At 40.8% G+C, this 27,657-nt stretch overlaps 1 protein-coding gene across 4 annotated transcripts in view; it reads left to right on the top strand.

Moving 5' to 3' along the window:
- The window catches only part of LOC104587714 (bZIP transcription factor (DUF630 and DUF632)), a 34,137-nt gene extending 12,517 nt beyond the window's left edge, over positions 1 to 21,620 (top strand). For all 4 annotated transcript variants that reach the window (XM_010245424.3, XM_088889460.1, XM_010245426.3 and 1 more), the window contains exon 6: positions 20,471 to 21,620. In XM_010245424.3, coding sequence (XP_010243726.1) covers positions 20,471 to 21,152 — 682 coding nt within the window. In that variant the 3' untranslated portion in view covers positions 21,153 to 21,620. The remainder of the gene's footprint in view (positions 1 to 20,470) is intronic.
- The last annotated feature ends 6,037 nt before the right edge of the window (positions 21,621 to 27,657 follow it).

Genomic DNA, 27,657 nt, shown 5'->3' on the forward strand with positions numbered 1-27,657 from the left:
GTTAGTCTAAACACCATTCATATTCCTAATACTTTATCTGAGGCATTATCTGATGAGAAATGGAAAGATGCTATGAGAGAAGAAATGCAGGCTCTAGATAAGAATCAAACATGGGAAATTGTTGACCTACCACTAGGAAAGAAACCCGTGGGTTGTAAGTGGGTTTTCACAGTAAAGTACAAGTCAGACGGCTCTCTAGAAAGATACAAGGCAAGACTCGTGGCAAAGGGATATACACAAACCTATGGTGTTGACTATCGTGCCTAAGATGAATACGGTAAGAATTTTGTTGTCACTAGCAGCTAACTTTGACTAGTACTTGGAACAATTTGATGTAAAGAATGCTTTTCTTCATGGTAATTTAGAGGAGGAGATATACATGGATATTCTTCCAGGCTTCAAAGGAAATCTAAAAGGAAATAAAGTTTGCAGGTTGAAGAAAGCACTATATGGTCTCAAGCAATCACCTAGGGCGTGGTTCGGAAGATTTACTAAAGTTATGCTTGCCATCGGATACAAACAAAGTCAGGGAGATCATACACTCTTTATAAAGCATTCGGATGCAAGGGGAGTCACGGCTCTTCTGGTATATGTCGATGACATAATTGTGACAGGAAATGATGAAAAGGAGAAGGAAGCCTTGAGAAGATGCCTAGTCAGAGAATTCAAAATAAAAGAACTTGGGAGGTTGAAGTATTTTCTAGGGATTGAAGTAGCTCATTCCAGAGAAGGCATCTTTATCTCATAACAGAAATATGTAATAGATCTTTTAAGAGACAGGAAAGTTAGCATGCAAACCATCATCCACACCGATTGAGCCAAATCACAAATTGGGAGAAGCAAATGAAGATCCAGCCGTGAATAGGGAAGTGTACCAAAGATTAGTAGGAAAACTTATATATCTTGCCCACACAAGGCCAAACATAGCATATGCCGTGAGCGTGGCTAGCCAGTTTATGCACAACCTGAAAGAGGTTCACCTACAGGCGGTCTATAGGATACTACATTACCTAAAGGCTAATCCTGGCAAAGGAATCTTCTTTAAAAGAAATACTGGATTAACCCTAGAGGCATACACCGATGCAGATTATGTAGGCTCTCCCATGGATAGGCGGTCCACTACAGGTTACTGTACGTTCTTTGGAGGAAATCTTGTGACATGGAGGAGTAAGAAGCAGAATGTGGTAGCTAGATCAAGTGTGGAGGCAGAATTCAGGGCAATGGCTCAGGAGTATGTGAATTACTATGGCTCAAGATAATTATGGAAGACCTAAAGATCAAATGGGAAGGTCCAATGAGATTATTTTGTGACAACAAGTCAGCTATTAACATTGCTCACAATCCTGTCCAACATGACAGGACAAAGCACATTGAGATAGATAGGCATTTCATAAAGGAAAAGCTGGATAGCGGATTAATTTGCACTCCATACGTCTCAACGAATGGTCAACTGGTAGATGTGCTGACAAAAGGGCTTTGCAGTGTGGCATTCCAAGGACTTGTCTCCAAGCTGGGAATGAAAGATGCATATTCACCAGCTTGAGGGGGAGTGTTGGAAAGTAGAAGATTGACTCTTTGATTGATTCTCCATAATTTTAGGTCCATCAGTTTAGGAAACTTAATTTCCTAGAATCATGGGATATTAATTGGAGAATCCCACTGATATAGAAATTAGTTTTTTAGGAATAGTTAGTTTCCTATTTTATCACCCTGTAAGTTAGCTCTGTAATTCTATATAAAGCTGTGTATATGCTCATTCCAAGACAATACAATCAATTCATTTTTTCTCTCAAATTTTCACAAATATATGTCATATAATCCCAGTTTGTTACATATATAGTTCACTCTTCCCGAACTCAACCCTTTTGTGAACAAGTCTGCCCACTGATTACCTGTTCTCACACGTTCTGTACTTGGACACCATTAAGAACTTTTTCCCTTACAAAATGGCAATCTACCTTTATGTGTTTAGTCCTCTAATGAAAAATTGAATTGATGAGATGTGAATTGCAGCTTGGTTGTCACAATATAGTTTCATGGGTTTGCTTGTACAATAACCCATGGCCTGGAGCCCCCTTCAAATACCGCACATTTCTAAGGACTGCATCCCAGTGAAGAACTCGAGGGCTTTGCATGAATTGGCTTACCACACTGATAACAAATGAGATATCTGGTCTAGTAATAGTTAAGTAATTCAGTTTTCCCACTAGCCTTCTATACCTTATGGGATCATCAAATAATTCACCTATATCACTGCCCAACTTCACATTTGGTTCCATGGGAGTTTCAACTAGCTTAGCACCTAATAGCCCTGTTTCTTCTAATAGGCCAAGAACATATTTCCTCTGACATAGGTTTATGCCTTGCTTCGATCTAGCAACTTCTATACCCATGAAAGACCTTCAATCTATCAATCCCAAGTCCATCACTGCCAGTGGTGACTATGTCGTCCACGTAAACCACTAGCAAGATTTTCTTGGCTTTAGAATCATAGCTAAACACCGAGTGATCAACTTGACATTGTTTCATTCCGAACTCTTTCACTACTTCACTAAATTTTCCAAACCAAGCACAGGGAGACTGTTTGATCCCATAGATTGCCTTCTTGAGCTTACACATCTTACCATTCTCCTCTTGAGCAACAAACCCTAGTGGTTGCTCCATGTACACTTCCTCTAGAAGATCACCATGGAGGAAGGCATTTTTAATGTCGAACTGAAACAGAGGCTAATCATTCATGACTGCTAAGAAAATCAACACACTTATTGATCCAATCTTAGCAATAGGAGAAAAAGTTTCCACATAATCTATACCATATAATTGAGAATATCTTTTGGCAACTAAATGGGTTTTCAGCTGTTCCACTCTTCCATCTAGTAGATATTTAACAGTATACACCCATTTACAACCAACAACATGCTTACATGGGGGAAGATTGGTGAGTTTCCAATTCCCACGTATGATTGTGTTTAAGGGCAGAAAGTTCCTCTTCCATAGCTTTACGCCACCTTGGTGAAGTAAGAGCCTCCTGGACATCCTTAGGTGTAGAAATAGAAGATAACAGAGAAACAAACTAGCGATGTGAAGCAGAAAGGTGAGAGACAAAAGCATAATTGGATATGGGATGCAAAGTGCAACTACGTTTACCTTTCCACAATGCAATAGGAAGGTTAAGGTCAGAAGGCTACTCGGGTGTAGAAGAAACTGGATCTGCAGGCGAAGTAAAAGTTGGAGGAGGTGCTGGTCTTTGCTGGTGAGTATACACTTAACAGATTGGTGGTCATTCAGTATGGTCTTACACTGGAGGAGGTGGAGACTCAGTCACAACGGGAACAACAGGAATGGAATTATCAACTAGAAGAGGAACATCTGTGGGAGAGAGAGACATATCAGGACTTGAAAAGTATGGCATAGACTCAAAGAATGTAACATCAGGATAGATAAATGACTTTCGAGTAATGGGGTTGTAGCATTTATACCCTTTCTGAGTCCTAAAGTAGCCAAGAAAGATACACTTAATGGAGCATGCATCCAACTTGTTTAAACCAGGACCTAGATTATGAACAAAGCCACACACCCGAAGATCCTGGGAGTCAAGGGATATGGAGACAAAGTGGGAAACAAAATAGAGAATGGAGAACGACCGTCAAGAATGAACGAGGGCATGCAATTAATGAGAAAACAAGCGGTAAGCACTGCATCACTCCAAAAACGTTTAGGAACATTCATATGATGAAGGGACCGAGCTATTTCAAGTAGATGTCGGTTCTTCTTCTTAGCCACCCCATTTTGTTGAGGAGTGTATGCATAGGATGTCTGATGAATAATGCCATATTGTTCCAAATACTGTTGGAATGAAGTAAGGAAATACTCTCTGCCATTGTCTAAATGGAGAATTTTAATTGAAACACCAAATTGTGTACATATTTCAGCATGAAACTTTTGGAAAATGGAAAATAATTCACTCCTTTATTTTATTAAATAAATCCATGTCATTCTTGAACAATCATCAACAAAAATAAAAAAAATTCCTATAACCATTATAGGACTCAATTCTAATTGGACCCCAAAAAATCTGAATGAACTAAAAGCAAAAGGGCTCAACATGCTACTGAATCCTCAGTAGCCATTTTCACAGAAAATCAACTGTTGTGTTTTCAAAAACCAAATCTGATATAGAGAGTTTTTTGTCTGAAAAAAAATAGGAGCCTCCAAAGAATGTTTAACAGTAATGTAGGTGATAACTCTTAGTTGAAACACCTCGGTTTACAGGAGGAGGAGACCACCAGTCCCTACAATCCTCAAAACTGTGACATTCACAGTGGTCAAAGGTTTACGTATGAATGTAATAGTGCATACCTGTCTTCCACAACCCACAACATGACAGCACATAGAAAAACCTTCAGAAAATCAAGTTCTAGTGCATTCGGCTACCACCACAAACCCAGGAAGACACCTTACTGCATTCGGTTGCCACCACAGATCTAGAAAGATCTCTTACTGCATTCGGTTGCCACCACAGATTTGGAGAGATCTTTTACTGCATTCGACTTCCACCACACCCTTCTCCTTGGTACAACAACCAAGAGAGAAGAAAGAGGAAACAAATTAGGGACTAAAGGTTGCGCCCAGAAGAAGAAACCACGTTTTGAGAAAAAACAGATTTCCAGAAAAGGAAAGAAATCACGATCCGAGAAGAGAAGTTTGCGCCCATATCAGAGATGCTTTGATACCATGTAGTTTGACAGAGAAGAGAGAAGAGACAAGAGAGAAAAGAGAAGAATGCATTCAGAATTCTAAAGCAGGCGGTGCCTAAGTATTTATACTTTGAGCGACAGCTCATAAGAAATACAAGAGGAAAGGGCAGAAATGCCCCTACTAGGCCACAGGCCGCTATACATTACAACAGGGTGCAAATTTCTCGTTTCTCCATTTTTTCCCTTATGAAGTTTTTGTCCACTTCAATGTGCTTGGTCTTCTTGTGTAGGACAGGATTGCTAGCGATGTTTATGGTTGCCTTGTTGTCACAATAAAGAGACATAGGATTATGAACAACAACTCTAAGCTCCCCTAGATGATTTTTTAGCCAAAGAACTTCAGCCACTCCATGTGCCATAGCCCTATACTCCGCTTCAGATTTGACCTTGCTACCACACTTAGTTTTTTGCTTTTCCATGTCACTAGGTTTCCTCCCACAAATGTGTAGTATCCACTTGTGTACTTTTTATCATCCATAACACCTGCCCAATTAGCATTTGTATAGACTTTCACCTTTAGATGATTATGTTTACTGAATAGTAGACCTGTTCCTGGATACTTTTTTAAGTATCTAAGAACTCTCTCTGCTGCCTCCATGTGTGGTTTCTTAGGAGAGTGCATGAATTGGCTCAGGACCCCAACTGAATAGGCAATGTCTGGATGGGTCATGGACAAATAAATCAACTTTCCCACTAACCTTTAGAATTATTTCACATCTTTCAAAGGTTCACCATCACAGTCACCCAATTTATGATCAACGTCCATGGGAGTATCTATTGGCCTTGCACCTAACTTGCATGTGCCATTTAACAAATCAAGGGTGTACTTCCTTTGAGAAATGAAGATGCCCTTTTTTGAGAGGGCAACTTCAATTCCAAGAAAATACTTTAGAGGGCCTAGATCTTTCACTTCAAATTGAGATGCAAGGAATTGTTTCAACTTTTGTATTTCTGAGCTCCAATTTCTTGTAATGATGATATTATCCACATACACTATCAATACAACAACCTGCTCCTAACATCACTTCACAAAGAGAGAGTGATCAAATTGACATTGCTTGAATCCTATTTGTTGGCTTCATCTCTGTTACACATGGGAAATACCCATGTATAACGGGAGAAATCCTCAATCAATGTGATGAAGTAAGTAGTCGTACAAGACTACAAATATCTCTTAGGTTTTGAACAGAAAATAAAGAAAGGAAGAGAGAAGATGAGAAGAAAAAGAAGAGAGATGAAGAGGGAGAACTCGTGGAGAGGTATTAGAAAGAAGAGAGTGGTTGGTATGTTTAAAACAGTCGCCCCACACCTTAATTTATATACATAGTTTCCTTATTATAAAAGAACTTTAATGCTTACATGGCAATAAAAGATAAGATTAAAATAAAACTAATCCTATATAAGATAGAATAAAACTAATCCTATATAAGATAGAATAAAACTAATCCTACTAGGAAAGCTGATCCTAATCAATTTAAATCTAAGTACATCTCTGGGTGTCACACGAATACACTTAATGTGGGGTCCACAGTTTCCTACACTCTCCCTCAAGTTGGGTAGTAGATATTTGTCATTCCCAACTTGCATAGATCTTTTTCTAACTTCTTTCTTGAAACAACCTTGGTGACTAGGTCTGCAAGCTGCATGTCGGAGGTGATGTAGGGAAGGCATACTTCTTGAGATGTAACCCTTTCTCTGATAAAATGCCGATCCACATTGATATGCTTAGTTCTGTCGTGCTGTACTGGATTATGGGCTATATTGATGGCCGCTTGATTATTACAGTACAACATTAGGGGTTTCTCGTAAACAATACCCAATTCCTCAAGTAATGATCTCAACCATAGAATCTCAGCCACACCATTTGCCATGGACCTATATTCAGCTTCAGCACTTGAACGAGAAACAACACTTAGTTTCTTACTCTTCCAAGAGACCAGGTTACCTCCTACAAAGGCACAATATCCAGAGGTAGATCTTCGGTCATCAACACACCCAGCCCAATCAACATCTGTGTAGACTTTTATCTTCATGTGGTCATTTTTCTTGAACAAAATGCCTTTGCCTGGGGACCTCTTCAAATATGCTAATATCCTTTCAACCGCAAGGAGGTGAGTAGTTTTAGGAGAGTGCATATACTGACTAACTTCACTGACTACATAACTGATGTCAGGTCGTGTGAGGCAAAGATAGAGAAGCTTTCCAACTAACCGTTGAAACATAGCTTTATCTTCAATAGGCTCTCCACCCTTTGCACTAATCCTGTGGTTCTGTTCAATAGGTGCGTCCGCAGGCTTAACTCCCAACTTTCCTATTTCTTTTAGTAGATCAAGAACATACTTTTGTTGAGAGACAAAAATCCCATGCTCGGATCTAGCTACCTCAATACCCAAGAAGTATCGTAGTTCCCCCAGATCTTTTACCTCAAACTCTTGATGAAAGAGTTGTTTGAGAGACTCAATCTCACTAGTATCACTCCCGGTTACTACAATGTCGTCCACATACACGGCAAGCAAGGTTACGGAGGAACCCACTCTCTTAATAAACAAGGTGTGGTCTGATTGAGCCTGCATATATCCGAACCTATCAAGGGCTCGTTTTAATCTGTCAAACCATGCTCTGGGGGACTGTTTTAGTCCATATATCCGAACCTTTCCTGTCTCCGTACCATAAAATCCTGGAGGCAACTGCATGTAAACTTCTTCCTGCAAGTCTCCATTGAGAAAGGCGTTTTTACCATCTGATACAATGACCAAGAGTAACTAGTTGCAAGAGATAATAGTACTTTGATAGTGTCATCTTTGCTACCGGTGCAAAAGTTTCTAAGTAGTCAATACCATATGTCTAAGTAAATCCTTTTGCAACTAATCGGGTCTTATACCTTTCAACAGAACCATTAACATTATGTTTCACAGTGAATACCCATCTACATCCAACCAGTTTCTTTCCTTTAGGTTGATCAACTATCTCCCAGGTATTGTTTCTAATGAGGGCATCCATTTCTACTTTTATCGCATCTTTCCATTCTGGTACTTCCAATGCTTCCTGTATTGTTCTGGGAATGGGAATATCAACGATAGATTCGAGAAAAGACTTGTAGGAGGGAGACAAATGATCATAGGATAGGAACTGAGAAATGCAGTGAGCTATGGTGCAACGGTGTTTGCCTTTACGAACTGCTATGGGGAGATCAAGGCCACTGAATGAAGGTGAAGGCTCCATGGTTGGATGTCTCTCATCTGTAGTATTCGTGGTACCTGGATCTGGATCTGTAGAAGGAACTGGGGCTACTGTGGTACCTGGATTTGAATCTGCAGAAGGAACTGGGGCTACTGTGGAACCGGGATCTGGACCTGTAGAGGGGACTGGGACTGGCCTGCACTATTGATGTCCAAAATCGACCTGTCTCCATCGTCTGTGATAGACTCTCACATCCTTTCTCCTTTGACATCCTTCCCCATTACATCCTCCTTCACTTGATGGGATTGGAAAAGAAACTTCCGATGAGCTACTCCCGACTTCACTATTCTCCCCCTGAGGAGAAACCCTTGGATAATAGGGTTTATCCTCAAAGAAGGTGACATCCATTGAGACAAATCTTTTTCCAGAAGTCGGTTCATAACAACAATATCCCTTTTGAGTTTGGTTATAACCAAGGAAAATGCATTTTGGAGGCCTTAGGATCAAATTTGGAACGATGAGGGCCAAGGATTTGAACGAAGCAAGTGCACCCAAAGGTTTTGAAGGGAATGGTAAATAATTCTTTATCAGGGTATAAAGGGGTGAATGGGGTTTTCATGTCAAGAACCCGTGAGGGAATTCGATTGATAAGATAAACTGCTATAAGAATGGCATCCCCCCAGGAACGTACAGGCACATTTGAGGTAAACATAATACCTCTGGCTACCTCCAATATGTGTCTATTCTTTCTTTCAGCAACCCCATTTTGCTGTGGTGTATGTGGGCTGGTACTCTGATGGATAATCCCATGATCAAGCATGTAGGAGGCTAATGGGTTTGAAAAATATTCTTTTGCGTTGTTGGATCTAAAAATTTTAATTTTGACCCCAAATTGGGTTAAAATCATTTGATGAAAGATCCGGGTTAATGTTGGAACCTCATCTCAAGAACGCATAGGAAATATCTGTACCCCCCATGGCAGTGGTATGATAGGGTCCCCAAACATCAGTATGCACAATTTCAAAAGGAATATTGCTTATGTTAGTACTTAATGGATAGGTAGTCCTGCAATGTTTTGTGTAGAGGAGATGGGCCGAATGGCCCATAGACTGTCATTTCATGTTATGTTATGTTTCTCTTTGTTATGGGCCTTATTCTGGGCGCATACTCTGTAATGTTCTGTTTTTTGTATTTTTCTGCCCACTCAAGGGCCTCTCTGTAATTTATCAAAGATTAACACCTTAATAAAATGTTTAGAGTGTTAAAGTGAGGTTAGGTTCGAAACTCTCACTCTATAACACTCATTGCCGCCAGCTCTCTCTCTCTTCTCTTCTTCTCTTGTTTGTTTAGTTTCTGTTTTGCATCTAATCTCAAACAGTTTCATACATCAAGTGAACTGTTTTTCAACTTGGTATCAGAGCGGGTCATTGCTTGGCGTGTCCCTCATGTGGTTCTAGTTCAGCCAACTGCATGAGGTTCTAGGGCTGAATGTTTACAGTCATTCGCCTGGTTCTTGGAGGTCACTGGAGGGTGCCCAAGTTTCTATACACTTGGAGAAGGGTTCGGTGACCAGGAAGAATCAGAGAGCAAGTTTTTCAGCCTGATTTGAAATCAGAGAAAAGGGATTTCGAAGCTAGCTCAGAGAGCAAAGTGTTCGGCCTGGTTTGAAGTTCAAACCAGAGATACTGTAAGTTGTTTTCTCAGTTCTTTGCTGAGTTATTTTGTTATTTGGGAGGAATGTTAAAGCATTCAAAGCACACCTCCATTCGGCCCACTATTGCTGGACTGATTCTACTCAGAAATTTATGGGTTATTCTAGAAGTGTGGTTCGGCTGTTATTGGACTTCCAAACTGCTGAAAACTATCTAAACTAAGTGGTACAAGCCTCTACTTTAGTTCAGCTACTTCTTGGACCTAGACGGAGTCTTCTTGAAGTGATTTCTGCTGGTTAACAGTGAAGTGTTGACTGTTGCATACATAGTGTTTGTAAAAAGTCTTCTTAGGTACTATGGACTGTATTTTTTGTTCTCCTTGGGAAATTATTGTTGGGAATCAAGAATACATATTGTTTGGAGGCCTGCTGATTGTTCTTTGAAGGCTGAATCAGGGTTTCTTCTCCTTGAAAGTGCTGCCACCGAACTTGGTTCTCATGGATGTCAGATCTGAACTGAGTTTGTGTGTTGCTGTGTTTGCTATTGTTTCAACTCAATCTGAGTTCTTTGAAATCAGGTCACTTTTGAAGGCTTGCCGAAACTCTAATTGAAGCTGTTACATAATGGACTTCTCAGAAATTGAGAACAAGAGCACTGCTGAATATGGACATAATTCAGGAACTACAACTGATTCCTTGTTGGCTGTAACTACAGTTAAACTGGATGGAACCAATTATTTGGCCTGGTCACAATCAGTAAAAATTCATATTTGCAGTAGAGGAAAGTGGGGGTTTATCTCTGGGAGCAAGAAAGCTCCCCCAGAGGAGGATCCCTCTTATGAGAAACGGGTGTAGGAGAATTACACAGTGATTTGGTGGCTTGTGAACTCAATGCAGCCACAAATTAGCCAACATTATCTGTGGATGAACTCGACTAAAGAAATTTGTGATAGTGTTGCAAAAACTTACTCCCAGAAGTTGAATGTTGCCAGAGCCTACAAACTGAGAAGTGATGTGAAGAATCTAAGGCAGGGGGAGAAGTCACTTGCAGCATACTTCTCAACCCTGAAATCTCTATGGCAAGAGATTGATTTGATAGAGGCTGTGACATGGGATACCCCCAAGGATGCTGAAACATACAGGAAATTGGTTGAAAGGAGTAGGGTCTTTGAGTTCTTGACAGGGCTGAACTCTGAATATGACATTACAAAGCAAAACATCTTGTCCAAGGAAGATGTTTCATTGTCACAAGCATATGCTTTGGTCAGCAGTGAAGAAAGTAGGAGGCAAGTGCAGGTTCAAGGAGTCGGTATCAATAATCATTTTGCAAATATGGGAATTAAACCCAAAGGGGTTACAGGAGCTCACAGTGGCACAGGAAAGAAGGAGGTGGTGTGTGAATATTGTAAGAAGCCGAAACACACAAAGGACAAGTGCTGGAAATTGCATCCCAATCTTGTTCCTATTAGATTCCAGAAGAAGAATGATAGTAGAAAGACAGGAAGTGCACATGCAACCACAAGCACAGATACAGAGGTTGAGTCTACCAGTGCACAGTTGGCAGCCATGAAAGCTGAATATGAGAAGTTTGGAAAGATTATCAGCCAACTTGAATATGAGAAGTTTGCTCACTCAGGTATAAGGGCTTCTGCTAACCATGCATCCACCTCAGGTAATCTCAAAACCCCTTGGATCATAGACTCAGGTGCTTCTGATCACATGACCAACATTTCCACTTTGTTTGTTTCATATGATTTACTTCTTGGTCGTGACAAAATCACCTTAGTTGATGGTTCTCTTGCCCCTATTTCTGGTAAGGGAACTGTCAAGGCTACAGACTCCTTACTCTTATCTTCCACTCTTCATGTACCTAAATTAAATACCAACTTATTATCTGTAAGTAGCTTGACCAAGTCATTGAATTGTTGTGTAACCTTTTTCCCTTTTCACTGTGTGTTTCAGGACCTGAAGTCTCAGAAGGTGATTGGGAGTGGCCATGAAGCGAATGGAATATACTTGCTCGACACCCCTGGCCAATGCTTTGATCATCCCAAGAATGTTGCTTTTGGTTCCACTTTTCCAGAGTCTGTCAGTCAAATTATGTTGTCATTGTCGGTTGGGTCATTTACCTTTTTCTACTTTAAGTCATTTGTTTCCCAAACTGTTTAAGGGAGTCAATGTGTCTAGTCTCAATTGTGAGTCCTGTCAGTTGTCAAAGCATTGTAGAAAAAATTACCCTGTGAGCAATAAAAGACCCTCTTTTCCTTTTCATATTGTGCACTCTGATGTGTGGGGGCCTTACCACTTATCCTCTATGGGGGGTTACAAATATTTTATCCTGTTTATTGATGACTTTTCTAGATTCACTTGGATATACTTAATGAAATCCCGAGATGAAGTCCCAAGACTTGTGAGGCAATTTCATGAGCTTGTTTTAACTCAATTTGATACCAGAATTAAGGTTTTCAGATCTGACAATGCAAAAGAGTACTTTGAGAAGAATTTATCCTTGTATCTCTCTGACATGGGGGTTATTCATCAAAGCTCCTGTGTTAGAACCCCTGAACAAAATGGAGTTGCTGAGAGGAAAAATAGACATATTGTTGAAGTTGCAATTAGCCTTTTGTTTGCCTCACATGTTCCCACAAGATTTTGGGGTGATGTTGTACTTACTGCTACCTATCTCATAAACCGTATGCCATCCAGGGTTTTAGGGTTTAAATCCCCCTTCTGTCTTTTTCATCCAGACAAGGATCTCTTCCCAATTCCTCTTCGTGTGTTTGGCTGTACCTGCTATGTTCACATTCCAAGTGTGCAGAGACATAAGTTTGAACCAAAAGCCCACAAATGCATCTTCCTTGGTTACTCCCCCACACAAAAGGGTTATTGTTGTTTTGATCCAAAGACTAGCACCCGACATGTCTCTATGGATGTTACCTTTGATGAACTTTCTCCTTTTTATGGTTCCTCTCAGGAAGGACATTATCCACAGGGGGAGAGTCTGTCACAAGTTTTTGCTCTTCCTCTTCCTATCCCAGTTGAGTCTCTTGACAAACCTGTATCCTCACCAAATGAATCAAAGGAGGATCAATCACTTCATGCCTCTTGTCCTAGTGCCCCTATTTCTTTACCTCCTCGTTCTACCCATAATCCCAAAGTGTATCAAAAGTAGAGATCCAGTTATGAGCAAGTAGTTTCCCTTACAACAGATGAGGCTCATACATTCCCAATCACAGATGAGATAACAGGTACTGCTTCAGCTCCTTTGGAATCATCCTTCCCAGACCTTGATGTCTCCATTGCTGTTAGGAAAGGGAAGCGGAAGTGTACTGCACACTGCATTTCCAAACACCTTTCTTATGACCTGCTTTCTCCTTCATACTTTGCCTACCTCTCTTCTATTGCTTCTAACCCCATTCCTAGGTCTGTCTTAGAAGCCCTTGGGATTCCAGAATGGAGAGATGCCATGAAGACTGAAATGGATGCTCTACATGCAAATTGTACTTGGGAGGTGGTGGATTTGCCTGAAGGGAAGGATCCAGTTAGGTGCAAGTGGGTTTTTACCATTAAATACAGGGCTGATGGAACTATTGAGAGGTACAAGGCCAGACTTGTTGCAAAAGGCTACACACAGACATATGGGATTGACTACTTGGAGACTTTTGCCCCTATTGCCAAGATGACATCTGTGAGGGTTCTTTTATCTCTAGCAGTTCACTTTGATTGGCCTCTCTATCAGTTAGATGTAAAGAATGCATTTCTGAATGGTGACTTACATGAGGAGGTCTACATAAAATGTATGGGAAAGATATGCAAGGAAAGGTATGTAAATTGAAGAAATCACTTTATGGTCTCAAACAATCTCCTAGAGCCTGGTTTGAGAGATTTAGAGTTGCACTTGTTAAATTCAGCTATGTTCAGACACAATCAGATCATACTCTGGTTGTGAAGAAAAGTGGATCTCTAGCAGTGTATCTCATTGTGTATGTTGATGACATTATAGTGACTGGTGATGATGCCTCAGGCATTCTGGCCCTTAAGTCTTTCCTCCGTACAGAATTTGAGATTAAGGATCTAGGGGAGTTGAGATACTTCCTTGGCATAGAAGTTGCCAGATCCAAGGATGGGACTTATTTCCCAAAGGAAATATGTCCTTGATTTGTTGTCTGAAACTGGAAAACTGGGTGCAAGACCAGCTGCAACTCCCATTGATATGAGTCACAAACTTTCAGCTTCGGATGGAACTTTGTTGGAAGACAAAGGGGTCTTTCAGAGACTTCTTGGGAAGCTTCTGTACCTGTGCATGACTAGGCCAGATATTGCGTATGCTGTCGGTTGCATTAGCCAGTTCATGCATGCTCCTAGAGATATTCATATGGCAGTAGCAGAACGGATTTTGTGCTATCTGAAAGGCTCTCCAGGAAAAGGAATTCTATTTACCAAGCATGGTCATCTGAAACTTGAAGCCTATACTGATGCTGATTGGTTTGGAAATATTGATGATAGAAGATCTACTTCAGGGTATTGCAGTCTGGTGGTTGGTAATGTTGTCTCTTGGAGGAGTAAGAAACAATCTATTGTGGCCCGATCCTCCGTAGAAGTAGAGTATAGAGCCATGGAACATGGAGTCTCGGAATTGTTGTGGCTAAGGTCCTTAATGGAAGAACTTGGGATTGATCATGACAAACCCATGATGTTGTACTGTGATAATTAGGCTGCCATCAACATTGCTCACAACCCGGTACAACATGATCGAACCAAACATATTGAGGTTGATCGACACTTTATTCGAGAAAGAGTCTCCTCCGGTGAAGTGTGTCTTCCATTCATTACTTCTGAAGGACAATTGGCAGATTTTCTCACCAAGGGCATTTCCAAGGCAAGACTTCAACATGACACTGGCAAGTTGGGCATGATTAACATCTATGCTCAGCTTGAGAGGGAGTGTAGAGGAGATGGGCCGAATGGCCCATAGACTGTCATTTCATGTTATGTTATGTTTCTCTTTGTTATGGGCCTTATTCTGGGCCCATACTCTGTAATGCTCTGTTTTTTGTATTTTTCTGCCCACTCAAGGGCCTCTCTGTAATTTATCAAAGATTAACACCTTAATAAAATGTTTAGAGTGTTAGAGTGAGGTTAGGTTCGAAACTCTCACTCTCTAATACTCATTGCCGCCAGCTCTCTCTCTCTTCTCTTCTTCTCTTGTTTGTTTAGTTTCTGTTTTGCAACTAATCTCAAACAATTCCATACATCAAGTGAACTGTTTTTCAACTTTTTGCAATCTCACAACTTTCACATTTCAAACTTGTCACCTGAATAGTTTCAAATATACTAGGAAACAAACTTTTCAAAGCCTGAAAGGATAAATGGCCCATTCTATTATGCCAAAGCATCACTTGATCAATGGATTGAGAAATAAAGGATTTCTTAGTTTCACTATCCTCTTGATGAGCACTTCCTCCAAGTAGGTAGATTCCATTTGTCTCACGACCAGTCCCAATCACCTTCCTTGTTTCCAGATCCTGAAAAATACATCGATTAGGAAAAAAAGTTGTTGAACAATTCTGTTTTTTTGTAATGCTACTAACTGAGAGCAAGTTAATATTAAGCTTAGGAACATGTAGGACGGAGGATAGGGAAATTGCATCAGGCAACTTGATGTCTCCTTTGCCAGAAATAGGAACAAGGGATCCATCAGCAATGGATACTTAGTCTTTACTAAAAGATAAATGATAGGTAGAGAAAAGTGATGGCAAGCCAGTCATATGGTCAGATGCTCCTGAATCTATTATCCAAGAACGTTCTGTATTACCTGGAGCTGAAGCATGATAAGTTGAGGCCCGATTACCTGATTGAGCAAAGGATGAGGTTGAAGGAGCTGATGATGGCCGAGGAGATGATACTGAATTACTGATTTTACTTTCCAATTGTGTCAGAGCAGCTCGGACAACAGGTAGGATGTCTAGAGGAGTGCCTCTCGAGGCCATTGACGCTGTACTATCAGTGTTGACAGCCATATTGGCATTCCCCTTTTTGTTTCTGAGTTTTGCTGGAACTAGATGTGGATGCAGCTTCCAACAAGTGTTTAGTGTGTTTAGGTTTCTTGCAATGTTCACAAACTAGGTCCTTTTAAGCCTCTTTCTTCATATCCCTTTCCTTCTCCCCTAGGCTTGGGTTTAACTGCTGCCAGGGAAGATTCAAAAGGTTGCTGCTGTAACATAACCTTTCTCCTAGTTTCTTCACTTTGCACTAGGGAATAAGCTTGAGATAGAGTCACACTTTCTCTTGTCAATGGTTGTTGTTTACAATATCATACTCAAAATTTAGGCCAGCCAGGAACTCAAATACTCTGTTAGTTTCAACTTGCTTTCTATAAGTCTGTGCATCTTTCTGACTCTTCCATTCAATTGTCTCAAGGTGGTCAATCTCATGCCACGGAGATTTTAAGGTTGAAAAATAAACAGACCTGTTTCTCTCCTTGTCTGATGTGTGGCTGCATGGAGTTGCACAACCATGTCATCACCAAATAATTTTCTTGAATCCACTTAGCATAAGTGGAATCCTCCTTAGTTGGTTCCTTCACATCTCCCAACAAATAGTTCAGCTTTCCTCTTCCCCCAATGGCCATCATGGCTGATTGGGCCCACTCTAAGTAGTTTGAACTATCAAACTTTACAGTTGTAATCTGGAAGGTGTTTTCAGTCATGCCACCTGAACCAGTCCCAAAAACACCCTTTCCTTGGCCCTTAAACTCCATTCTTAGAAGTTAATTAAAGGGCACTTACTGTACCAGTTGGCCTATTGGGTCTGTAACTAGTAGCAGTAAAAAAAAACTGATTCAGCTGTAACAATCCTGTTGAAACAGCTCTATTGGGTCTTCCAGAGAGTAAAGAATAACTTTAAAACGAGGGAGACAAATCTGATTACCTCCCTGAAATAATAACAATCCTAAATCTCGAGGGTTTTTTCTCTTAAACCCCAAAAGAAAATATAGTAAGGAGAAAAAATTTCTGACCGTACCTCTTAGATCAAGTTATGCTCGTTGCTAATCTTAAGAGAGATTGAAATCTCACCAGGGTAAGAACTTCTGAAATTCTGATCGTCTCTTCCAGTCTTGAAGGATGATCTCGAATCAAAATTCCTTTGAAATTCTGATAGCCGCCACCAGTCTTGATCAAGAACTGATCTTGATCCTCTTATCCTTCTTTGATTCTTCCTGGTTATCAAGGATCTATCCAATCTTTGGACTGCTGTTGTAGATAACCTCAAAGAATCAACCGAAGAACTGATCTTTCTATTTTTCCAGCCCTAGGCAATTCTCATGTGGTCGGCTGGATCAAAACCACATGAGAAGCCCTAGATCTTGCTATGATACCAAGTAGTCATATAAGACTACAAATATCTCTTAGGTTTTGAATAGAAAAGAAAGAAAGGAAGAGAGAAGATGAGAAGAAAAAGAAGAGAGATGAAGAGGGAGAACTCGTGGAGAGGTATTAGAAAGAAGAGAGTGGTTGGTATGTTTAAAACAGCCGCCCCACTCCTTAATTTATATACATAGTTTTCTAATTATAAAAGAACTTTAATGCTTACCTGGCAATAAAAGATAAGATTAAAATAAAACTAAAGTAAGCTGATCCTAATCAATTTAAATCTAAGTACATCTTTGGGTGTCACACGAATACACTTAATGTGGGGTCCACAATTTCCTACAAAGTACTTATACCCGCCCTCAAAGATTATAATAGTAGGCCCCCATACATCAAAATACCCAAGATGGAAAGGAAAACTTGATCTTTTATTACTTGAATGAAATGTTGCTTTACATTGTTTGCTCAACTGACATGTTTGACACTGGAAATCTGACACTGAACGTCACTTAAATAAAACCGGAAACAAAGACTTTATTATTTCAAGTGAAACATGATCTAACTGACTATGCCACAAAAAAAAAATTTGACTCTTATTTGACTGACTATATGACTCCGGGGATGACATTGAGAGACTAGCCTTGTTGTCAAGAATGTAGAAACCATCCACTAGGCTTCCTCTGCCAATCGTCCTCCCAGAAGTTAGATCCTGAAAAACATATGAACCAGGAAAAAATGTTACACTACAGATTAAAGAGTTTGTGATACTATTGATTGAAAGTAAATTTATAGGAAACAGGTTTGGCTTACCGGTTATGTGGTTAGAGGCCCCTGAGTCAATGATCCAAAGGGGAATCAATAGTAGTGGTGACATGGAATGCAGAGGCCATATTACCTGATGTAGACGCAAATGAAGTAGAAGGGGTACCAGTAATTGAACAATCCAATGTCGCAAAGCCTTGCCATATGATTCCAAGTGATTTTGGAAGGAATTCACAAAATCTTCCTTGGGGTCAGAACTAGTGAAGTGGTCCTGAGTAGTACCAACAAACTGAGTATCTTGGGTTGCCACATTTGTTGCATTATGTGTTGTATTTGGCTTCTTCTGACCTTGCACTTTACCTTGTCCTTGGTTCTTCACTGCCCACTTGGGCTTCCCATGAATCTCCCAACTTGTGTCACGTGTATGTCTTGAGCGCCGGCAGTGGGTACAAAACAACTTGTCCTTATCATCACCCTTCTTGGAGTCACTTTTCTTTACCATATTATTACCACCCATTGTAGCTAATGCTACCTATTGCTCCCCCTCAGTTGTAACCATCACACTCCACCTACTTTCCTCATATTGAACAAGGGCATACACCTCTTGAACTGAAGGAAACTCTTTACTTCCTAAAATCTGAACTCTCAAAGGTTCATAAGTAGGGTTTAGTCTCAACAAGAATGCAAAACCCCACTGCTGAGAAACCATCTTCCCACATAAAGTTCTTCTTCACATCAGGTTCCATGGCTGTAAGGAGCCAAGACATCACCATACTGTTTTCTTAGTCCCACCTATCATCTTCAGCTGTCTACTCTTGGGTCCTTTGACTCTTCCATTTATGTAACCAGCTTTTCCCCTTGCTGTTATATAAAGTTTTACACTTTTAGCCCACTCCAGGTAGTTTAGGCCATTTAAAGGGGTAATTGGCACGAAAAACATCATGTTTTCACCTCCCATACCAGCTGCTATGGGTTGATGTATCCCTGGATGAAGCAGAATCATCGTTTGCCATTGAGGGGGAGGGTCTATACTACAGAAAACAAAACCACAAGTGCACCAGACCAGTTCCCACACAAATACTATCTTTACAGTCACAATCAGAATGCTAAACCCCAAAAAACTCTACTTCTGAAATGAGAAAAATACTGCTGAAATCAGTCCAGCAACAGTTCGGCCATTAAAACAGTCCAGTAATCAGTCCAGCAACAGTCCGACCATTAAAACAGTCCACTAACAGTTTGACCATTAATAAGGAGCCATACCAACTGACTACAACACATACCTGTGATAAAAAAGGGACTACATACCCCTGTCCAGTGCCTGTACGAAGGTGTAAACCCAGAAAAGAGGCCTTCACAGTATTGACCACAGAGAAAAAGGGGACCACACACCCCTGTCCAGCACTTGTACAGAGGTGCAAACCCAGGAAAGAAGTCTTCACAGCATCAATCAAAGAGAAGAAAGGCCTTCACAGCATTGGCCCTCTTCTACTAGGGTTTCCTTGGTGCTACGACCAAGGAAGAACCCGAAAAAGGCAGTAACAAGTGGCCTGACCAGTCCGATTAGGTTTTTCTTTGTCTTCAACGTCCAAGGGATCAAGAGAAAAACTGGGAAGGGATTTGATTCAGATGAGAGAAAGGATCCCTATAGCCCAGAATTGTGCTCTGATACCATGTTTTCTTTCTTCGAAAGAGAGAGAAGAGAGAAGAGAGAAGAAAAGAGAGAGGAGAAGAGAAGGGGAGAGGGAGAGATCTGATTGAGAGTCAAAAAGTGTTGCTGGCGGTGCCCAGGTTCTTATTTATATTAACTTAACATAAAAGTAGGATATTGCAAATATGCCCCTAAGGCACACCCTAATAAAAAGTTAATAAAAAAGGAAGAAAGGAACAAGCTAACAGCATCCTTGGCTAACAGCACACTAACAACAACTATAAAAAACAAATAAATAACCCAAATAACACAACGCTTAGCTGGGCCTAAAATCAAATATTTGCTCTTTATATTGTTTTCCTGAGCTATTCTGATTATGAGATGGCCCCAGTCAACCTATTGGTGATCCAATCCTCCCCACCCCCACTCCCAAAAAGATAATAGTAAAATGAAATAAAATGGACAAAGAATCAGAAACAAGATAGGAGCAAAAGAAAACTGAATAAATTTTTTGTGCAGGTTTCTAAAGCATTAATTGAACAAAAGGTTCAAATATCGGTACACCCTGATATGGCGGAAGGGATGTATTGGTATTTTGAACCTCACTCCTTATTTTTTTAGTTTTTTTTTTCAAAATTTGAGTTTGGGCTTATTTTTAGGTGTTTTAATTATTAAGAAAAAGCTTTCTTCAAAAACCATGGAAATAGGTGTATCAATGCCTAAAAGATACGATACGCCCGATATGTGCTCTATTTATCAAAATTTTGAACCTTGATTGAACATAAGGGCATTGCATATTATAGAATGCATGTACACATGCATGTACGTGTGTATCTTGTATATACTCTAATTTGCTTCTTCACATGCTTATAATTTAAAAATGCTTAGTGAAAAGGTCTGCCGTTTCAACATGGCAAGAAGTTGTTGGGCTGAAACTTGCACCTGATTAGAGAGTTATGTGCTTAGCCTTCTGATGACTAGTATAGCAACACATTCCACAAAAGTTCTTATGTCTGCACGCATGCATGTTGTGCAGTCTCATTTTCTGTTTCATCATTTCTCTTGTCCATGTTGATGGCAAGCTTCTTTTATATCACAGGCTAAATCGAATGTGGGAAATGATGCTTGAATGTCACAGTCTTCAAGTCAGTGTCATCCATGCAGCATACAACAGTGGGAGCCCCATAGTCTCCATGCAGTCAGAATCACATCGGCAAGCTACCATGCATCTTGAATATGAACTGAGCTCTCTATCATCAAGATTCACTAAATGGATCAGTGCGCAGAAATCTTATTTGCAGGCCATAAATGGATGGCTCCATAAATGCATATTACAACAACAAAGAAACCGAAGAAAGAAAAATAGGTCCGCAGGTCCATCTTTGAGAGAAGAAGGTCCACCAATATATGTTACATGTGGTTTCTGGTTGGATAAACTAGAAGTCCTGCCTACCAAGGATGTTGTGGATTCCATAAAAACCTTAGCAGCAGATACTAGCCGTTTCTTACCTCATTTAGAGAAAACCCCAGGAAATAGTTCAAACAACTCATTCCCACCATCCTGGAAAGTTGGTAGTAGTGGTGAAGCAATGGTTGGAACCACAGGAGAAGCACCACCACAAGACTGGAATTCAGGTTTTGATCATTTTAAATCAAGCTTGGTGGGTGTTCTGGAGAACCTAAATCAATTTGCACAGCGCTCTGTGATTATGTATTCAGAACTTTCTCAAGCCATCCAAAATGCTAAGGGTACTGGTCAAAATTCAGTCAAATCCCGTTAATGCTCTTATTTATTAGCAGGGAAAGGAAATATAATTGAAAAGATGGAAACAGGGCAAAGGTAAAGGTTGATATAAATTGCATTTGCAATTAAGGAAGGAATAATGGGTATTGTGCTCAACAGTTTTTTATTGAAGGTTCTTCCTGTGTTTACTACTGCAAATTGGTAATAAGTACCCTCAAAGCATGAGTATTGCTTTTGTAAATGTGAGGCGTTGATGAGAGAGAGCATGGAGATGGGTTGTATGTCAAAGTTCAATCTGTACAGTTTTCTGAAGACAAGAATCAGGTAAAATCTTTCTCAATCCACCCACAAAAGGTTTCAGTGACGGTAAATAATGTTGTTACCAATGTATTCATTCATATTATGAACCTTTCTATATTAGCAGGAGAAATGGATATACATGTATGCTGTACAACAATCTGGAATGCGTATAATGTAGAAAACAAAGTAATGCTATTGTCACCCAGTCTTTGCACTTCTTGGTGGTGTCGGTTGACATTTGTTCAAACCTTAACTTATGTTGGGCTTAGGGCTGTCAATGGACCAGAAAGACCCATCAGACCCAAACCAAATCGACCCTCTAGTCTAATTCCTATTTTTCTGTTTCACCACAATAAATACTTGTTTTTCTCACAATATAATTGTAATATTTTACAGATAAGTTGCTTTATTGTCAAATTACAAGTAATAAATATAGCTTTTAACTATATTTGTACTAGCGGGGACCTGTGCAATGCACGGGATTTATCAAGGAAAGTGAAATAACCAATACTTATAACTAAGGAAAAAATGCAATGTTGTTTAAAATAATTAAATCTTTATTTTAATAATTTATCATAAAAATGTTTTAGTAATTTAGTAATTTGGTTAACAAAATAATTATTTTTTCCACATTATTTGTTAGTGTTCTATTTTATTTATACTACTTTACTAACGATTAAATGTTTCAATTTTTAGTAAATTTCACTTAAATATTTAAAATAATTAAATATCAGTAAATATATAAAATTAGGCTATAGTCATAATTAAATTAATATATAGTTAACTTTTTGTTATTAACTAAATTAATTGAAGCCCAAGCTCATGGTTTAAGACTTTGGTTTAGGCTTGGATTGATCCCCATCTTGACCCAACCGACCCAAGTTGCATACATTGTAACATTCGTAATTAGATTGGACCAAAGTCATCAAACCAAGTGCAACCCATGCATGCATTATTTTTAGGTTTTTTAACTACTTTTAGATAGTATTGAAGCCAAAAGAACTATAAGAGATGGGCCACCCACATTGTGTAGCCCGATAAACCAAAGAATTAAAAAGTTCGAGCTAAATGTTAATAGTGTATTAGTAGTTTTTAAGATTGTTTGGCCTAGCCCAACCCACACCTTAAGTGTATTAATATTTGTATAGGCTTACAGGATTGTCTGTGTTAATTATAAAGCTATGATTTTTTACAATTAAAATTTTTATTTAATTTTAGTCTAGTATATAAAATATATAACATTTCTATATATATTAATATAAATTTTGTTATCTATATATTATATAATAATATTAATATATTATTAATATTCTATATATATTAATATTATATAATAATATTTACCATATATGGATATAACTTCCAAGTTGAGCTTATTAGGGATTGTTTAGCTTGGGCCCTATCCACTAAAGCCATCATTGGACTCTAAAAGTTTGTTGCTCAATTAGATTTCGAATCTGATTATCCTTGATAATGTGTGGGCTTGGTTCATATCTCAGTTAGGCCTAACTCAAAAGAAAATAGTTGCTTGAGCTTGGAAATTTATATATCTAATCAGGTTAGGTTAAGTTATAAATGGTTTGTTACTTTTTATTATTAATTTTAATTATCCTATTAATACTAATTTTTAATAGTTTATAGATAAAGCCTAGGGGTGAGCTTTCGGTTTATTTAGTTAAAAATCTAACCAAATAAACTGAAATTTTAAAAATTGAACTAAAAAAAAAAATCGAAATAATTGAAACTGAAATTTTTGGTTATTGTGGTTAAAACCAATATATTCTATTAAATATATTTTATAATATATAATATATTATATATTATAAAATATATATTATGAAATCAAATTTCATTATATTATATGTAACATATTATATATCATATTTTACATATAATAATAAAAAGTTTGGTTAATTTGGTTAACCGAATTTCTAATTCTAAAAACTAAAACAAAAAACTAATTTAACCAAAAATCCAAACCGAAAAAAAAACCAAAATTTTTGGTTTGGTTTCCGTTTTAACCAAATGGTGTTCACTCCTAATAAAACCTATTAAAATTTAATAGAAAAGGGAAGTAAGGATAATGCAAAACCAATACGCAAGTGGTGTTATGTTCCAAAGTCTCGCCTAATTCATACTTCCAAGAAGTATGCACTAGCATTCAACAAGTTCCTTGAACAGTGGACTTAAAAGAACTTCAAAGTACGTAACATGGTCTTTCCGGTTACTACATTAGGTGAGTCAATTGTTGCCAAAACTCCACAAGAAGAGTTCATGCAAGCATGAAGTAAGTAACGGCGCATCTATCCAAGACTTTGAAGGATGGTTTGATTCCAAAGTCCAAAAGCTCTTTAGGAATTCTGGGTGGGTGTGGCAAAGGTGAACTAAAAAATTTAGGGGATCTCCATCTGATAATCACAAGGAAAATTTCACAAACCTTAACAAAGACTCAGTTGAGGCTACAAAGGGAAGGTTATGCCCTTCCTGAATCCAAATCAAGAATTGGTTATGTTCCAAAGAAAGCAATGCACATTTTAGGGAAGAATGCATCATCAAACCATACAACAGCAAAAGCTCTCAATAAGTCTTGATGGAGGGTGATTTGACCCGACCTCCTAACCAAGGGACACGTGGATATGACTCGACGTAAGTGACAGCTTGGCCACAACTTGGCGTAATTAGCTCGCTGAAACCCCAGCAGAACAGCTCACCACAAGACAACTCGCAACAGAATGGCTTGCTACAAGGCAGCTCGCTATTGAGCAACCCGGAGTCTTCGGGAAACTTCTTATCCGACAAGACCGTGCTTGTCAGTCTGTTCGCATGTCTCTTGTCCGGCGGTGCAGCACCTGCCAGCCTAGAGGACTGCGCCCACGTCTCACGTCAGGCGGCGTCGCACACGTCAAATCTGCATAACGTCTCTCAAGTGACAGGACTGTACCCTGCAACGGATACCTACATCAATCAAATCAGCCTGACGAATAACAACTGTAGCAGAGAATCAGAGATGGTTACACCCGATTTGACAGAGCATTAATATATAAGGACTCCGACCCCCAAGGAAAAAGGTAATTGAATTTTTGCAATTGAGTAGTGCGCATCTCCACTCTTAGCTCGTTTTCCTTTACTACTCTCTAAGCTTTCCACCAAGTTCTAACTTAAGCATCGGAGTGTTCCCGCCGGGCGAGCTCCCCGGGAATCCTTCATCTTCTCCTTCTCAGGTGTTGTCTGTTGCCAATTATGAGCGAGGTCCTGCTAGCTAGGAGTGACCAGATTGCACTACATCATTTGGCGCCGTCTATGGGAACCGCTTCGAAAGGCCTTCCTACACCAAACACTGCAACTTTCAACAAGACTTCAATGGCTTCCTCCAGCAACGTTGGACGAAGTGCTGACCAAAACACCTCCGGGACGACCTCAACTCCCCACCGTCTGCATTGGACAGTTCATCATCCCCCTCTTTGCAGACGGAGTTCCTACTCTGAACGTGCCTCAGATAATGGCACTTGTGAACGCTCCACTACCCTCCACGGTAGGAGCAACCTTCGTCGAACCTTCTATCCCTCCGGTGACCGGCCAAAACCAGCTTGAAGACCTGGTACACTGCATGTAAGCTATGCAGGCCCAAATGCAACAATTTCAACAGTTTCAGTTGTATCAGCAGCAAGTGTTGCACCAAGTCTATCAGCACTAGTATCAACAGCAGTTTTCACCACTGCCCCAGAACCAGCAACAAGTCCCTCCTCGACACCCCACTGCACAGCAGGCCAAGCCCTGCCGTCGCAGCGAGCAATCCCCCCGCCGGGGAGAGACCTCCCGAAGTCAGAACCCTCTTGGGAGTCAGGTCTCATCCCGTGTAAAGGAAAGACAAGCCACAACCCCCACCTCACAGCATGTGGTCAGGTCGGGAGAATCTCATCCAACCAGGCCAGCATCACCTCGGCCTTTGCAGTTCAGGATCCCACTCATTGAGAACCAGTTTGAAGTCCTGGCTGCGGATTATAGGTAGGGTCCTATAGCTCACAGTCATCAGCAGCAATCCAGAAGCGAGCAGCACTAACATCGAGCCAGTGAAGCAGCGGAGACACTGCCGAGCTCGCCGAACTGTCACTCATAACCTGCCCGAGCTCAAGGGTAAGGAAGAGGTAAGCTCAGGCGAAGTGAAAGCCACTCTGCTCCTCTCAGTGCCGTCCCCCCTGTCTCCAGAACTTCTAGCCGTCCTTATGCTGAAGGACTTCAAACTTCCTCCCTTGGACAAGTATGACAGATCGTTCGATCCGAATGACCATGTCGACGCCTTCTAGTCGCAGATGCACTTGGCAAGGGCCAGTGAGTCCTGCATGTGCGTGGCCTTCTCAACAATTTTCAAAGGAGTAGCCCGCACGTGGTACAGGAACCTCGCACCTGGGTCAATAAGGAGTTGGACGCAATTCGTACAAGTTTTCACCTCTCATTTCGTCACCAGCAAGCGGTGCTCGAGAACCCAAGAGAGCCTCCTTGGCATAGTCCAAAGGGAAGGGGAGTCCATTCGGAGTTACATCAAGCGGTTCAATGACGCTTGTTTATAGATACCCGACCTAAACCCCGCAGTGCGGCTCACAGCAGCCAAGAGAGGCATCACGCACAAAGAATTCAAGTGGCACGTGATTGTCAATCGGCCGAAGACTGTAACCGAGTTCCTCAAGCTTGCGGACCAGTTCATAGAGACGGAGGAGGAGATCGGCCATAAAAATGAGAGTGTGCCTGAGAAAAGGAAAAGAGAAGTTGAGTCCTCAATCCAAGGGGATAGCAAGAAGAAAAAAGACCCAGCTCGAGGGGCAAGGCCAGGTCAGCCTTTTCGATCTCCGCCAGCAGAAAGGACGGACTATACACCCCTGAACGCAAAGCGGGTCGAGATCCTTATGGCAATCAAAGATGCCCTGTATGTGAAGTGGCCACCCCGGATGAAAGGGGACCCCAATGTAAGAAATAAGAACTTGTATTGTAGTTTTCACAAAGATCACGGTCACAGTACTGAAAGTTGTAAGAACCTCCACGACGAGATAGAATAGCTCATCTATCGCGGATACTTGAAAAATTTTGTACAAAACAATAATAATAATAAAGCAGGTCGGTAGGGGGAGCAAGGTGGAGATGCTCCCGAATCCAGCGGCAAGCAAGTTGAGCAGCCACAGAGGCAGCCCCCCGAAGAGAGACCAGTTCGGGGCACAATACATGTGATCGTCGGAGGTTCGATCGCCGTGGGCTGCACCTCAACTGCAGCTCAGACATTGGCTCGAGAGGTTGGAAGGGAGGAGCAAAACCCCCCAAAGCGGCCAAGGACAGAAGACCCGATCTTCTTCACTGAGGATGACGCGCGCGGGGTCCACTACCCCCACGATGACGCGCTCGTCATAAAGATACGGATCAATAACTTCAAAGTCAAGCATGTCCTCGTTGACTCCGGCAGCTCGATAGACATTCTTTTCAAGGCAGCATTCGACAAGCTTCAGCTCTAAGAGAGTGATCTCAAGCCCATGAGTACTCCCTTGGTAGGCTTCAGCGGAGAGGAACTTAGGCCCCTAGGGAGAATCACAGTACCTGTGGAAGTCCGCTCTTGGCCTAGCATAGTGAGGCTCAACCACGACTTCTTGGTGGTCGCAACTCCCTTCCCGTACAACGCCATAATAGGTCGGCCCATCACCCATGCTCTTCGTGCGGTGGTCTCCACCTATTATTTGGCAATGAAGTTCCCCACGGGCTTCGGAGTTGGGGTAGCGTGAGGCGATCAGCTCGAGTCTTGCAAGTGCTACGTCACCGACCTCAAAGGGAAAACCAAGGTGGCCGACGACCTCGAGCTGGAGCGACTACGGAGCAATGCGAAGAGCGAGCTGCACCTACCGAAGAGACTGTTTTTGTGTCCACTTCGACAGAGGACCCAACTCGGACATTCTAGACTGGCGCCTCATTCCAGGAGCCCTGCGGTCTCAACTAGTAAGTTTTTTACTTCAAAAGTTAGATGTTTTTGCATGGTCCGCGGCAGAGATGCCTGGCATAGTCCCAAGCATCATCACTTACAGGCTAAATACTGATCCTGTAGTTAGGCCCGTTAGACAAAAGAAACACAACTTAGCCCCAGAGCGCTAGAGAGCAGTTGACGATGAGGTCGAGAAGCTCCTCCCAGCCGACTTCATCAAAGAGGTACATTATCCGAGCTGGGTAGCCAACCTAGTCATGGTAAAGAAGGCCAACGGTAAATGGCG

Source organism: Nelumbo nucifera, chromosome 6 (genome assembly GCF_055504915.1).
Source record: "Nelumbo nucifera cultivar China Antique chromosome 6, China Antique-T2T, whole genome shotgun sequence".
NCBI lineage: Eukaryota > Viridiplantae > Streptophyta > Magnoliopsida > Proteales > Nelumbonaceae > Nelumbo > Nelumbo nucifera.